Source organism: Sus scrofa, chromosome 1 (assembly GCF_054392235.1).
Source record: "Sus scrofa isolate SSC_HxYL_T2T_F1_AM1 chromosome 1, Sscrofa_HxYL_maternal_Yorkshire_Landrace_v2.0, whole genome shotgun sequence".
NCBI lineage: Eukaryota > Metazoa > Chordata > Mammalia > Artiodactyla > Suidae > Sus > Sus scrofa.
In genome coordinates this window covers 2,331,840-2,347,788 of record NC_139383.1, presented here as the reverse complement: position 1 = coordinate 2,347,788, position 15,949 = coordinate 2,331,840, and the positions used below count along the sequence as shown (strand labels likewise).

The 15,949-nt window shown below is 55.2% G+C and overlaps 1 protein-coding gene across 10 annotated transcripts in view; it reads right to left on the bottom strand.

The window, feature by feature from the left end:
* RPS6KA2 (ribosomal protein S6 kinase A2) overlaps positions 1–15,949 on the bottom strand; it is a 319,578-nt gene that overhangs the window by 198,419 nt on the left and 105,210 nt on the right. For 2 of the 10 annotated variants that reach the window (XM_085021841.1, XM_085021824.1), the window contains exon 1: positions 3,102–3,342. The exons of the other annotated variants lie outside the window; for them this stretch is intronic. Coding sequence is in view for 1 of the 2 variants with exons in the window: in XM_085021824.1 (XP_084877950.1) it covers positions 3,102–3,152 (51 nt within the window). In the remaining variant the exon portion in view is untranslated. Of the gene's footprint in view, positions 1–3,101; positions 3,343–15,949 lie in introns of those variants that run through there. 10 annotated transcript variants of the gene reach the window in all.

The window sequence follows — 15,949 nt, the reverse complement described above, 5'->3', positions numbered from 1 at the left end:
TCTGCTTCCTGGTGGGAAAGAAATGTGGTGGGAGGGGGGTGGGGGGAAGTGAGGGGAGGTGGGGGGAGATGGAGGGGATGGGGCTGATGGATGGAGGTGGGGTTAGAATTCTCAATCTCTAAGCAACGAGGACTGACGTTGGAGCACTGGGACCCGTCCCCAGGACCTCGTAACAACCTGGAGTGGAATCTCATCTGCAGAAGCCCCCCACCCCCCGCCCCCGACGCGCTGCGCACGTGAAACGAACACAGGGCTCTGAGTCGGCTCCACGTCCATAAGGAAAGAACCTTGGATTTTACTCCGACTTCACTTCCAGATTTGAAACCTGAGGTCCAAAGAGCTTCGCTGTTTTGCTAACGTCAGGGAGCCGGTGAGCGGGGCAGGGGCCCGGGGTGCGGACGTATCTGTCACAGCAGCTGTGAGAGGGAGCTCGGAACTGAACGAGGAGAGGGAGCGGATCGGTGCAGGGGTCGGGGGTGCTGCGAGCGGGGGACACCAGGCGGCTTCTGTGCGCACCTGCTCACCCGAGCCCAGAAGCGTAGCCACCAAGGGGACCTGGGCAGGTGAGGGCTGGTGATGCAGAGGGAACTCCTTCAAGGAGGGACCAAAGACAGAGGAAGACCCCAGACCCTCGGGGCATAGGGAGGCGCTGGCCTGGTCTCTCCAGCAGATCCTGACCTGCCGGCCCTGCAAGGCCTGCACACGGTGCCCCCCCCCCTGGCCAGCCCAGAACCTCCCTTCCTCTCATGTGCACTGCCTGCCCTGCTGGGCAAAGCTTACTCACCGGGGCACAGAGCCGGGTTCTGGAGATAAAGAGCGTGACTGGCAGCACACGGTGCCCAGATGTGGCCCAGGGGCGTGTGTCCTTCCACCCGCAACAACACAACTCGCTGTCACTTCCAATCAGTCTCACAGCCACTGTCCCCCCACATTCAGCAGCAAAGGGCCCCTGCTGCCCATAGGCCTCGGGCAGCATCTGTTTCTCAAAGATGCAGCCGCCAAACAGGCTGCTTTTAACCCCGGCCGCTTCTGCACACATCTCCCCAGAAAGGGGCCCGGCCGGCCTGCACCGCGTCCGCAGGACGGAAGGAGGACACTCGGGCGGCGAGGAAATACCTTCCGCCTTCTGCAGTGACACCTAAATAACAGTCAACACCGCAGAAACCGCTTAAGGGGACCCAGGGCCTCCAAGGCCACCTTCCCGCCCCCGCTCACAGGACCGGCGCGGCCCCCGCCCTCTGTGCACAAAGTCTGCGGCCTACAGGCTTCCTGCCCCGACGTCACTGGCGTCCCAGCCCCGCGACGCTCACGCTTCCGTGGGAATTGACACGATTTCCTCCACTGTCGGAGGACGGGTTCCCCTCCTGCCAACGAACCCATGTCTGGTTCACATGAACACGCGAGCCCAGGCGCCTGGACCGAGGACAGAGAGGGAGGCGTTTGCAAGGAGACCCCAACGCAGGCCTCTGGGTGCACCTGCCTTGAACACCTGTGCGTGTGTCCCACCCGGAGCGCCCATCTCCGTTAAAGAACATAAGGAATTGAACGGATTAAATAGGTAACAGGTCCACTCAGCTTCTACGATTACCAATGGGATGCAGTTTACCTAATACCGTCTTGGTGGTTCTCAAGTGTAACGAAAGCGAAACCAGAACAAAACCAAAACCTTCAGGCTCCAGGAGATTCACGCGGGAGCTGCAGTTGCTGTGACGGGTACGTGCGCCGCGGGGACATGCGAGGCCCCCGCCCTCACCCGCCCTCACCCGCCCTCAGGGCGTCCGAGGGTCTCGTTCAGACCCCTTCTTTCCTCCCCATTTCCACCGAGTCCAGCCGCCTCGGGCCTCATCACCTCACGACCCCCCCCCCAACAACCTTCAGAAGGGTCCCTGTAATCCCCACCCCTCATCCGGTGTGACACCTGCCAGGCCACCACCCCAAAACACCTCTGCTCGGGGTCCCTCCACAGCTCGCTGCCCCACCCTGTCCCTGCTGAGCTCTCAGAGCCCAGGCTCTCAGCCACCGTCCCCGGGACATCCTGGACTCCGCAGGGCCCAGCAAGGCTGGACACTCTCCGTGACGCCTTGGTGGCCACTGCACACACTGTCATGTGCATGGCGTCCAAGGGACACGACAGGTCCCAAGGACCCTCTAAAGAGTTCATCGTCAAAGGGACGCAGGCACATGCCCAAGAATGGTGCTCGGTGCGACTGTGACGTCCGTCCATTCGATGTACCTTCCTGCCCCCAGGCTAGAAGAGCAGGAATCTCAGACGCCAGGGGCTACCCAGGCCCTGCAGCATGCATGATGCTGGAGGGGAGCAGCTGGCACACTGAAGCCATCCCCGCATCTGGGAGCAGGGGCGGGATGGGGCCCGTGCTGGGCAAGGGGAGCTACCAATCAGCAAAGATGCATAGAAGCAAAGGGCAACCAAGAGCGGGGACCGGGGCAGCGGGGGGCCCTGAGACTAAGTCCCACGGTCCACGCCCAGGACAAGAACCCACCTCCGGGAAGGCCACCCTCCCGCACCTGCTGCCGTGGGAAGGAAGCACAGGGAGGAAAAGGAGAGCAGGGACCCAGAAGAACCGTGGACAGAAGAAGGATGAGAAACAGAACAGGAGTGAGCCCGGCTCCTCCTCCCGCCTCGTGCCCGGCACCTGAAATCACCCCTCCCTGAGCAGCAACCGCAGGACGGCGCCCAGGCGCCCGCAGCCCAGAGACCAGAACTCGCGCAGAGACTGAGCGCAACTGACAGCAGCAAAGTGAGGAAGGCGAAGGAGTGACAGGGCAAGGGCGCTGGGCAGGAGGGGACCTGCTGCCAGCCGGCGCTTCAAGGGACGCAGAGGGAAAGGAGGCACAGAGGGCGCCCAGCGAAGCCAAACACGGCGACAGCGAACGTTTGAAAAACCGAACTCCAGGCTTCACGTGAAGTAAGATACTTAAGAAGGGAGGGGAGAAGGTCGCAAATGTCCCGCGTGACTTTGAAGAAATCATTACCTAACTGACGGCCAGTTGAGCTTCCAAACAGGACCCGACACTGTCCTGCAAAGAAAGGCCCTGCCACCCCCGGGGCGCTTGGCAGACCGGGGTGAGTGCGTACTTACTGTCAGGGCCCCGTAGAGTCTGGAGCAGGCCTGGCGGAAGCGGGAGAGCATGTCCCCCGATGACCAGGGACAAGGGGCTCGACAGCGGCCTGGGGCCGCGCAGCCTCCCTCTGGAGGCGCGGAGGCCTTGCTCCTCCACGTGTCAGGAGCCGCAGCTCCAGGGGGAGTTTGTAAACATTGGGCCGGGCCGGGCCGGTCCTCACCGCGGCATCGCCGCCGCGGAGGAGGTCACGGCTTCCTTGCAGGAGGCTCCGGCGGCGCCGCTTTTAGTAACTGACCTCATCGGGCACCTCGGGGTCACGGACTTAATATAGGGCTGCTATTTCCACGGTGGCAGCTCCCCGAGGTCGGCCACCTGTTCTGCCGCAGGCCTGCCTGTCGCGCGTGAGCCCCCGGGGTGCAGCTGAGGTGGCGGGGCGGCCGGGAACGCTGGCCTCGCTGCCACGGCCGCGGCCGGTCCCCTCCCCAGCCCGGAAGGCCGCCCAGGGCTCGCAAAGAGAGGGGTTCTGAACGCCGCTGCTGACGCCGTTCCGTGCGTTTTTTTTCTCGGAGGCTCTGTTTCTTTCATTTGAAAACTCTGATCTCCTCGCACCCTGGGGAGGGCCCCTCCGGAGGAAACTTAAAACCAGCACGAAGCCGGAGGCCCCACGGCTCGGCCACAGAGCCGGGGGATTCTGTTGCCCGAGTCCGGGCTGCCCTCCTTGGCCTCCTGCATCAGAAGCTCTCTCCGAAGCTGCGGCCACAAGTAACTGAGTGGACTCGGATCGTCCCGAAAAAGCCCCCGCAGTTTTGTACTGACGAGTTTTAAAAAGTCCGTACCATCAACACTGAATCCACCGCCCCCGGACCGGACACGGTGGGCGGATTTGAGCTCCCGTGCTGTTTCCTGGCAAGCACCGCAGGTCTGCCCACTTGAAACTTCAACCACAACCACCAGGTTTGGTGCTGTGTTTTTCCAATAGCAGCTTAACTGGTGTGAGCCCTTTTGGGGAAAAGGCAAAAAAATAAAAGCACTTCAGACAAACCAAATTCCAGGCATCAGGCTCTGGCAGTCACCGCTCAAGCCAAAGGTTCCCCGCCTGGTTTGCTGAGTGATGGGGCCTCCGTTTACGTGCCCTTGGTCCCAGGCTCTGCCACCCTCCCACGCTGATTTCGGCCCTCGCCATCCCGCCGGATGACAACGTGCATGACCGTCTCGTCGCACGTTACCTGAACTGGCCCTTCAGCGGGAACTTCTTTAACAAGAAGACAGACCTTCTCTGTGCTCGTGAACCCGGGCCCTCCCCGATGCCCGCCCCGATGCCCACTCCTGCCCACGTGGTCCGTCTGCCACAGAGACTGGAGCGAAGGAAAGAATTCCATTGGGTGGATGGTTTCACCTCCACGGAAACCACCTGTTTGCTTCTTCGTGTGTCACTTGGGTCACAGAAGAGCAGGAGGCTTGTATGTTGATTTTCCCCGTCATTGGGAACCACCCCTCTGTCCACTCAGGCTCTTCTAAAGCAGTGACGTCGCCGTCGTGATAACCACACACTCAGTGACTTGCTGCACTGGGCTGACACTTCTGGTCACACCTTAGAGCTGGGGACGCAGTTCCTGAGCAGATGAAAAGATATTTGAAGCTGCCACAGCCACGTCTGGAGTCGTGAGCCGGCAGCTCCCATGTTCTGCAACGTGTGCGGCCAGGGTAACTGACAGGGACACCACTGGGTGTTGCCACCGAGGCCGCAATGCCAGAACCCAGGAGACCAGGGTTTGCTTCTGCCCACAGCGCTCATCATCCTGCACAGATGGCTGGGTCCAAGTGGGTCTCTAGGCGACATCTCCTGAGCTCCAGAAACCTCACCACCACCTGCTGGATGGAGCCTCCGGACGCCCAGCAGGCAAGGAAATTCCAAACACAGCAGCGCCCCCAGACCCAAGACAGGGGGTCCTGCCATGGACCTGTGCCCTGGGGAGCCCAATCACCGCACAGCCAAACCCTGAAGGGTCGAGGTCCTGACCAGCTCTGTTCAGATGCAAGAATGCTGTTCCAGACTCAGGAAGAGGATGCTGTGCGGGTGAACACCAAGCCAGGGGGACGGACAGGCGGCGGCTGAGGGTGCGGGCTGGGCAGCGGAGCCAGGAGAAGGGGAGCCCGGACCCTTCTCAGTGTGGACGCAGCTATTCTGCCTGTTCGTGTCCCTTGCACGGCCTGTCCGTGTCCCTTCCCGCTTCCCGTCATGCCCCAGCTCACGGTTTAGGAGGCGCTCGGGAGCCCCTGTGAGGCTGAGGACCTGAAGGATATTAAACTAGCAGCACACTTCACTGTGCACCTGTGGCCCTAAACACCTGTCCACACGCTACTGACTCTTTAATCTCCACTCACAGGACCAGGTGCTCAAAGAGGAACGGCGAAGAGAGCAAATGAGTGACATCGACTCATACGACAAAATACCAAGTTCTGTCAAATTTCTCTGATAACAATAACAAGTTCTGGGACTTCATAACAAAATTTGAGCATGATGTGCAAAATTTCACAGTTGACATCTGAATCTAAGTACTCCTTAAAGAATTTTTATCAACAATTTCAGTTGCTTTTGGCAGAGTTAAATTCTTCTAAAATTAAATGAATAAAAAATTAACTACACTGACACAAGAAAGGTCTTCCAATTTGGCATTACTGTTCACAAAACACAGCGCAGGTGACAAACCTGATTATAACGGCGTAATTCGTTAATTCTGCTGAATGTAAGGGAAGAAAAAATATATGGAATAACATTTTGTACAGTATGTATGCTATAATTTTATTACTCATCCAGCTATCACTGGCCGGTCAATACTGAGATATGAGCAAGAATAATTAAATTTAGTCATGGGTATTTTATTGATTTTCAATCATAGTTAAACCATAGTTAACATTTACTTAAAAAAAAAAAACTTTGGTGTTTGGCAACTGTACTTGTTGGGGTAGGAAGAGATCATTTTTTTTCGGTCTTTTCCAGCTGCACCTGCAGCATATGGAGGTTCCCAGGCTAGAGGTCCAATCAGAGCTGCAGCTGCCGGCCTACACCACAGCCACAGCAACACAGGATCCGAGCTGCATCTGCGACCTACACCACAGCGCACGGCAACACCAGATTCTTAATCCACTGAGTGAGGCCAGGGATTGAACCCAAATCCTCACAGAGACTACATCGGCTCCATAACCTGATGTGCCACAACGGGAACTCAGAGATAATATGTTTTATTTACAACTTTTAAATGTTTTAAAATATGTGATAGGATGGCCCCTTTTATACACTCCCTGGGCCCTGCTGGTGACAGTGGTCGCTCTGATCGCACAGCCCTACCTGCTCAGCAAAGGCTTCTCAAGTGAAATGCATGTGCATGTATGTCTAAGGTTACACCTGCAAATTTAAGATAATGAGAATTGTTTAATAGTGCAGTAATATTTCTGAGAAGAATGACTCTATCGAGATAGAATATACCATGGATTAATTCACATTAACGTGCCAAGTCACCCAGCAAATCACAGCTTTGAGGTACGTTCCCGCCAGCAACTGAAACACCAGGAGAGAATGTTCTGGATGCTCTCATCGTCTAATGAATTTACCATTCCTCCCAGCTTGGTTTTAGCTACCAATGTGACCAGTACGTCCTGTGTTTACACAGTTCTCCTCGAAATACCACTTCCTAAAGAAATAAGTAGGAATCCCCAAGGCTATGGAATAAACTCTGGAGAAGCAGCGGTGCACAGGGGAAGCGCCGGCTTCCTGGAGCTGGCCTTGGGGACGGGGTCGGCCTCTGACCCATCAGTGACGTAGTTAACGGAGCACGTGTGGCTCTTGTGGGGATGGGAATAGGAAGCCTTGGTCCAGGCTGGAGGGACGCGGAGTTCCCAGGAAAGTGTGACCCAAAGATGCGGTAGGAGTTGTCCAGGCCACGAAGGAAGAGCCGCTTACACCAAGGACACAGAGCCCCAGCACACACAGACCCCAACACGGCCAAGCCCGGGCAAACCGCCCGCACCTGAGGGAGCCTGGTGAACTCAACGGCCGTGAGACGCGGCCCCGTGAGGAGGGTGGCTGCCTTCCTCTGCAAAACCTTAGGTCCTGGTCTGGGTGCAACGAGGCCACCAAGGGGTTTGACTAGAGGGCTTTCCTCCAACGCTGGTCCCCGCGGAGCAAGCGACTCCGAATCGGCCAGCAACACAAACAGCTCCGTCTCCATTCTTCCTTCAAACATCCTATCCTTTGCTCACCCGCAACGGTCAGTGTTACGTGTCACCTTGACTGGGCCACAGGAAGCCCAGAATCCGGTCAAACCCTATTCTGGGTGTGGCCGTGGGGATGCGCTGTGTGAGACTGGCCTTTGAATGACCGAGTAAAGCAGACTGCCCTCCCTGCTGGGGGTGGACCTCGGCCAGTCAGTCGAAGGCCTGACGAGGACAAAAGGCTGCAAGGACAAAGGGCCTCCCCTGCAGAGGACCCCAAAGGAAGGAGGTGTCCCGGGGCTGCCAGCTCATGGGCAGAGCAGGAGGACGGGAGAAGCATTCCAGGAGCCAGGGAAGGGTGAGTGGGAGACGCACGTTCAAAGGCTGGGGTTCGGGAGGGGTGGGGGCCCAGGGTGTGAGCGTGGGCGAGGTCACAGAGACCAGCAGGCTGTCCCCCGAGGGGTGAAGGGACAAAGGGACAGAGGACGTGCCCGCGCTGGGCAGCTTGCAGGGCGGTCACTCCATCCTGCCCCTTGTCAAAGACTTTCCTGAATCTTCTGAACAAGCTGTCTGCCGACGTAAACGGGGTCAGTTGAGACGGCCCCGCACCAGCCCGTCACTGGTTCTCTCACAGACGCGTGCGCACTCTCTTTTGTGTCCTGTGGACGGTCCTGGGCTCGTCCCCGCCGACGCGCTCACAGCCTCCAGCTGTTTGGAGCCAGGACCTCAGCTGGTCCTCCTGATACGTTCAGTTTCGCAGTCACATGTTGAAATACACGCGTCATCCATGAGGAGGCTTGTCCGGGCCAGGGCCCTGGACCCACGCTGAGCTTCCAAAGAGAGGTTTTGCGTGGTTTCTCTCTGTTCCTTTTACCCTGTGCTCCCCCAAAACAAGAGCGCTCAGCGCCCGAGAACAGCTCTCTGAGCCTTGGCGGTGCCGCTCACTAGCCCTGCGACCTTGACAGGCTAATGGGGAGGGCGGGCAGCGTAACTGCCTCATCTTACAAATGGGCACAAGCGCCCCGCCCCACCTGCTTCGTATGCTGCCGTGGACCCACGTGGACCCGTGCTGAAGATGTGTGGCTGGCACGATGTCATGGTCGCAGCGCAGTCATCAGCGAGCTTTCACTGTTCCGGGCACAGCACGAGACACCGCCCACGTTTGAAACGCCCTTTGCACAGCTCCCCAGGACCCAGCGGTTAAGGACCTGATGTCATCACTGCTGCGGTGCCAGCTGGCTCCCGACCTGGGAACCTCCGCGTGCTGCAGGGGCGGCCGAAAAGAAAGAAAGAAAGAAAGAAAATGCCTTTTTCCTACGTTGGGCTGATCCCCACGGATGCTGTGACGAGGGGTTTGCGGGCCTGCGTCCAAACTGCCCCCAGGAAGCCACCTGCGGGACCAGGTTGGATTCTTGACAATAACTCCCTCCTCCTTCCCATCGGGCACACGTGCGGGCCCAGTGTGACTGCCCCGAGAAGGCCTCCCGGGAGATGTTTCCTCGGCCTGTCCCCCCGCCTGTCCCCAGCCTGTGCCCCCTGCCTCCTTCGTGAGACACGCCCCCGGGGGCTCAGGACTCGTCTTCCCACCTCCTCCTTCAAGCTCCCCTCGGCGACCCAGGGGTTTCCTTCAGCCACAGGCCTTGGGTTGGGGGCCAACGCACACAGCGCCGTCTGGCCTGGGGACTCTGGTCACAGTCTGAATCTGCTGGAGTGGTCGCAGCTGGTCGCTTCCTAACTGGGACGCATCTCGCCGAGGAAATGGGTGATGTCACATCTCTGTTCCCACTTGACGTCGGGTCCCCACGAAATGCTCAGGCACCGCTGGATGCCGGTGGCTACACAGATGGCCATGAGGTCATCACAGGAAAACCGGACACACCGTAACTGTCTTTCTGGGCCCCTTAGGCCCCATGAGAGGCGAGTCCCCAGGGAGAGGGACAGCTTCGTTTGGTCTAACGTCCTCCCTTACACGCAAGGCTCAATTCACAGGAGCCGAGACCAGCTCTAGGTCCAAGGATGCCCTGTTCACTTTCCAAGAACGCAGAGGACACAATTTTCCCGAGCTGCCGCATGAATCAAAGACACGGCCTTGAAGGGGAGTGAGTCTGCAAGGAGAGCTAACACGGGTCGACCGCGTGTCACACGAGAAAGGCTCCCATCAGGAGCTCGACGCTGTGCAGACTCTGCGTCCGAAAAAACACATCTTTTCTTCTCAAGCATTCCTCTTGGTTGCTCAAAATTTCTTCATGGAAGAAATACCAAGAAGAAGAAAAGGCGATGCACAGCACTCAAAGAACCAAGGTTTTGTCGAGAAGAATGCAAAGCTTTACTGGCAGGGATTACAATTCAGAGAAGCTAGCAGCTTCCGCACTCTTTCCTGCCATTCAATTAACCTCACGCGCACCTCTCTGCTTTAAGGTGTTCATTTTCCACTTGAGAGAAACAAAAGCAGAATGAGATAAATGATGAGAATATGAAACATAACTGATTAAAAAACGGAAGCGCTTCGTCTTGCTTCCTCAGGCAACATTTGTGTTAGGGGTTGACGTTCAATGCCTCTAACTGCTGCCTTCGGAAGAACATAAATGAATTCTGGATATTATTTTCATTTTTTGGAAGAAATTGGCTCACAGACAATTAAGGAGTTGAATTTGATTTTGTAGAAGAGATGAGTGTAGCATCTGGAAAAGAATGGCCTCAACTCCCCAGTAATTAGGATAAGTTCAGTTAGACCACACGTGACAGATACTTCAATGGCCCGACACTTACAGGAAAAATCTTTAGACAGAAGGGCCGTGAGCAGGTGCAGGTAACATAAGGCACGCAGCCAAGGGGTTCAAGGTCAGCTGCTTCATCCAGAGCATGTGCAGATGGCTCGCATCTCCCACCACCGGCTGTCCACGGAAACGACGTCTGGACAGTTCACCTGCCAGTGACTCGCAGCCGGGTGTGGTGCTAGGGGGCACGCTTTACAAAAACCACGGAGTTGGGACGGACCGGGTGTGAAATGGAGTAAATAAACGCTCCAGGGGACGTGGGCAGGTGTCTCCGCCCCACACACGCGTGCGCACGCCGCATCGCCGCGCTGAACACGGAAACCAGCACATCAGGGCAGGACACAGGCTGCTCTTCTGACCCCAGGTGGTCCCTCTTAGACCTGTCTGGTCACGTGTCCAGGCCTGAAGGGGTCTCCTGGGTCTTTGTCCAAAGAGCGAGCACTGACAATGGTCCAGAACGCCTGTCGCTGGCATCGATGGCTGCCGTCCAGCTCTGTCCTCGTGTCCAAGGCCAGCCACCCCAGCCGTCTCACGTCTTCCGCAGGCTGACCTGCTCTCTTTCTCACAGTAAAGCTCGGCAGGACCTGCAGCGGACTTGATTCGTCAGGTATTCCACAGGCTTTTTCTACACAAGGACCTTTCGTTAGGATCGGGGGGTTTGGGGTTAGTGCTCTGGCGACAAAATTTCCAAGGTTTTGAGCGTTCTATCCCCACGCTATCTCCGCCAATCCGTGCTTTTTTCAGGGGCTGATGTTGCACAGGGCAAGGTTAATCAGAAACACGTGTGACTTTACAGTTACACACCTGTACTGCCAATCCGTTAGTGAAAACGTCAAAGGTAAAATATCTCATTTGTTCAACGACTCACTAACTTCGACTCCAGCTGTGGTGTGGACACATGGACTTATAACTCATATACTCAAACCATATTAGCTTCTCATCAGTTGGTGTATACTACTGAAGCCCATCAATCTTCAAAGAAGTCCCATCTATCTCCCTTTGAGTGGTTCTCAAATTACCCGCTTTTCTTTGTCTCCACCGCCGCCCACCCTCCTGACACGGGTTGCTGCCGCTATCTGGGCCACTGAGACCCTGAAGGAACTGAGCACATCGCCACCCTCCACCTAAGCGCTTCCAGGAAACTAGGAGGAAAATGTCTTCAACGTGGTAAAGACCGCATTCCCGAAACAATCCGCAAACATCGCGCTTAGCGAAGAGAATCTAAAATCAGAAGCAAAGAGCCCCAACAACGTCACGACTGGCAGCAAAGCTCCTCACGGAAGTGGTGAGATCCAAGGAGGGGGCGGGCGAGGGGCGGGGCGGGGCGAGGGCAGGGGCGGGGCGAGGGGAAGATGAGAGAATTCCATCATTGGCACATGCGTCATCCCAGCCACAGAAATCCCAACAGAAGAGACAATGAAATTAGTTTCATTAAAACTAATAAACGTTCGAAAGTATGGAGGGATATAAAGTCGGCTTGAAAATCAGTAGCAGACTGATGGTACTGCCTACAATAAACAATTAAAATTTTTATCAAACATATATGCTGAGATTTGAGCAAATGCTTTTCTGCATCAATAGAGATAATCACACAGCTAATGGACAGACCAATGAGAAGAGGCCCCAACGGAAAACAGGAAAATGATGAAAACCATTTGGAGCAAGAGACGCTTCTGTGACGGGGAAGTATACGGGGTATCCTCACCTCACTAAGAGCAACCAGGAAACATGGCTCAGTGGTAATGAACCCGACTCATGTTCACGAGGACGCGGGTTCGATCCCTGGCCTTGCTCTGTGGGTTAAGGATCTGGCGCTGCTGTGAGCTGTGGTGTAGGTCACAGATGTAGCTTGGATCCTGTGTGGCTGTGGCTGTGGCTGGCAGGTGTATCTCCGATTCCACCCCTAGCCTGGGAACCTCCATGTGCCTCACGTGCAGCCCTAAAAAGACAAAAAAAAAAAAAAAGGAAAGAAAAAGAAAATGAGGCGGCAGCCGCTTTGTACCATCACATAACCACTTCTGAAGTACAACAGCCCAAGAGTCGGTGAGCCTGTAACCTGTCAGGCACACGCCCCACGTCCCCATAAGGGACTGTGACCTTATTTGGAATCTGGGTCTTCACAGACGTCATCAATTCTGGATAAGGTCCTAATCCAGCATGACCCACACGGGGACGGCGCCCTGTGACTGCAGACGCAGAGATGAGGGAGCAGCCACCAGCCAGGAACCCGGGAGGAAAAGCCACCAGAGAGCCCGGGAGCAGCGAGGAAGGACCCCCCTGACGGGTTCACCCCCGCCCCCGAGCCCTGCCACACCCTGCCGATGGACCTCAGCCTCCAGAACTGTGAGACAAGACACTTCTTCTGTCGTAAGCCGAAAAGAAAGAGAAGAAAAAAGGAAAAAAGGAAGGAAGCCAGCCTAGGGAGAAAGAAAGGCCTCCGTCAGCTCTTCTGGTAAAGCGCTGTCCCTTCTCTGGAGAGCATGCCAGCAGCGATGCACATGAAGTGTCAGTGCCACCTGTGGCCCACCCGCCTCGGGCCGTGTGGCCTGGAGACCCCGGATGACGGAGGACACACAGGCAACGGGACAACCACTTCAGCAGGGGGGAAGGAAAGCCCCGTGACAACTGTCACTGGAAATTAAGACGACACACACCTGCTCAAGAGCGCGGGGAGGAGCAGGAGAGCGGCCCCGTGGGAAGGAGGGGGGCCGAAGCCCATCCTACAAGGGGCTCGTCTGCACGACTGCGATAAACTGCCTCGAATGGTAGTGATGAAACTCCGTGCATGACGTTCCTCAAAAGCACGAAAAGATTCAACCCTAATTAAAAGATTACACACTAAAAGATTACGTGACTGGTGGAACGGCGATAGCCGTTCAGATGGATACGCTCCACTCGAAACAGAACGAGGTCCAAGAAATCTGTAATTAGTGTTTGGGGAGAAGAAAATTCTCCAGGAAAGCTGAGCCTGGAGGGTGCTCAGAGAGGAGAGGCAGCAGGAGAATGGAACGAACACCAGCATCTACCCGGTATCGCCCTTGCAGCGGGGGCCTGACCGACACCTGTCATCGCAGACAATGTGCTGGGTCACACTGAAGTCGGGGTGTCATCTTCTACCCAGACGGGGAGCTGACTTCCCGGAAAGCAGCCAGCAGGATAGGCCCCAGCTCTGTCACACCCAGAGAGCCACAGCTCAGGGATAAGAGAATAATCAGTTTTCAACATGCAGCATCATTCTTACGGAGAAAATGTTGACGATTTACTAAGAAAAAGGTAAACAGGAGCCTTCTAGAAATAATATTCAGAGGCGTGGTGTGGGACAAAGCCGCGTTATAGGTAGAGTGTGGTGAAGAGAGAGTAGACGAATTCAAGTCTCTTGACTGATGTGACAGGTTATCAAAAGCGCAGGCACATTCAGAGTGATGGAAGAAGGTAGAATAAAGGTGTCACATACAGGATGGATTAACAACAAGGTCCTACTTATGAGACAAGGAGCTACACTCAATATCCTGAGATAAACCACATGGAAAAGAGAATTTAAAAGAATGTACAGGCGTTCCCATCGTGGCACAGCAGAAACGAATCCGACTAGGAACCATGAGGTTGCAGGTTCAATCCCTGGCCTTGCTCAGTGGGTTAAGGATCTGGCATTGCTGTGAGCTGTGGTGTGGGTCAAAGATGTGGCTCAGATCCAGCGTTGCTGTGGCTGTGGTGTAGGCTGGCAGCTGTGGCTCCGATTGGACCCCCTAGCCTGGGAACATCCATAAGCTGTGGATGCAGCCCTAAAAAAAGCAGAAAAAAAAAAAAAGAAAAAGGAGTTCCCTTGCGGCACAGTGGGCTAGGGATCTACCATTGTCACTGCAGCCACTCGGGGTCACCACTGTGGCTTGGGTTCTATTCCTGGTCCAAGAACTTCCATATGCTGTGGGCGTGGCCAAAAAATAATTTATGTATGTATACCTTAGCCCTGGTGCTGTACAGCAGAAATTAACGTAATATTGTAAATCTATATTTCGATAAAAGAAAATTTTTAAAAAGGTGTTAATAAAAAGGGCAATTATGAGAGGGTAGTTTTAGAGAGGTGACGAGGACTCAGACTGAGGAGCAGACTGAAGAATCATCTCGTTATTTTCTTTATTATTATTATTCTCATCATCATTATTATTATTGCTCATTATCTTTAAAGAAGAGAATTTTTCTTGCTAATACCAGACAACCACAGAAAAAAGAAAAGTATGCCCTGGTGTAATTCTATCTACATATGTACAATGAAATTCATATTTAGTTCATTAAAATGTTTGTGTTCTTTATTGGATCTGGAAAAAAACTAATTTAACTCAGTGTATTTTTGTCATGACTAATTCTGTCGTAAACATAAAAGGATTAAACTTGATATCCAGGGAGTTCCCGTCGTGGTGCAGTGGTTAATGAATCCGACTAGGAACCATGAGGTTGCAGGTTTGATACCTGCCCTTGCTCAGTGGGTTAAGGATCCGGCGTTGCCGGGAGCTGTGGTGTAGGTTGCAGACGCGGCTCGGATCCCGCGTTGCTGTGGCTCTGGCGTAGGCTGGCGGCTACAGCTCTGATTCGACCCCTAGCCTGGGAACCTCCATGTGCCGCAGGAGCGGCCCAAGAAATGGCAAAAAGACAAAAAAAATAAATTAAAAATAAATAAATAAAATAAAAAACAAAAAAATAAACTTGATGTCCAATAACGGAGTTGAATGCGTTTTAAGAACAGGTTCTTGGATTCCATGCAGAAAATTCCCATCTCTCAAAAGGAAAGCCACACCCAATCCCTCCTTCACTAGGAGGCTGTGCATGATTAGGATGTTGAGGAAATAACTTTGGGGTAAAAAAGACTCTCTCTTCCTCAAAGCTCCCATTTTTCCGGCCTTGTGATTCTGGCACAAAGCCAGGATCCAGAGGGTGCTGGAGAATGTCTTACAGACCAAGCCTGGAAAGACGTGCCCTCGGCAGTGTAAGCTGGGGCACAGGCAGACCGGTGCTACTGCTCGACTGATGGCGAGCTGTCGACTGACGCCAAGGCGTCACCACCGCGGCTTGCTGTCCAAAGCAACCGCTTCACATTTTCAACTTTCACCACATTATCCCAACAGGCAACGGCCCACGTCCCCACCACTGGTTGTCCTGAGCAAGAAGTGACAGAAACAATACATGGTACCGCAGCATTGAAACGTATGAAGTTCTGCGGCTTAAGCTGAGCGGATTACGTAGCTCACGGGGAGAAAAGAAGACAGTCCGGGCTTCTCGGTCCGCAGCCCGCAAAGCAGCAAAGGCGGGACAGGTTGTGTCTGGGCTGCGAGCCGGGAGCCGGGACTGGCGTCATCCCGCCTGCCACCTGGGGCTCTGTCACCGCTTACTTCACACGGCCACACGGGTGCACGTACCCACCCGTCCCGGTTATGGTCAGGGAGTAACGGGATGATGCCCACAAGCTGGGTACCGATGGCCCAGGTGGCCAGAGAGAAAGACAGGGCGAGGACGTGAGGATAAATGCGTGACCGGGAGGAGGAGGCCACTCAGGTGGCTCGGGACCCGCCCTGCCTCTCAAAGCACATCCATTTCTAATCCCGGCTGGTCTTTCTACCGCCTTTTTCTCGGGAAAGTCTGGTCTCCACTGAACGGGGTGACGAGCCCGCGGCACGGGCGGGCTAAGAGGCTTCGGATGTCGGGGAAGAAAGCAAAGGACGAGGCCACGGCTGCCGGTTCTTGACGCCTGTGCGAGGCCTCCGCGGCTCCGGCTCCGGATTCCCAGATGCGTAAACACACCCTCTGCTCTCCAGGGTGCGTTCGTCATCCTCCAGAAGGCTTTTCCTCAAGTAAACCCGTCAGCTTGCGCCTCCGCCTCTGAC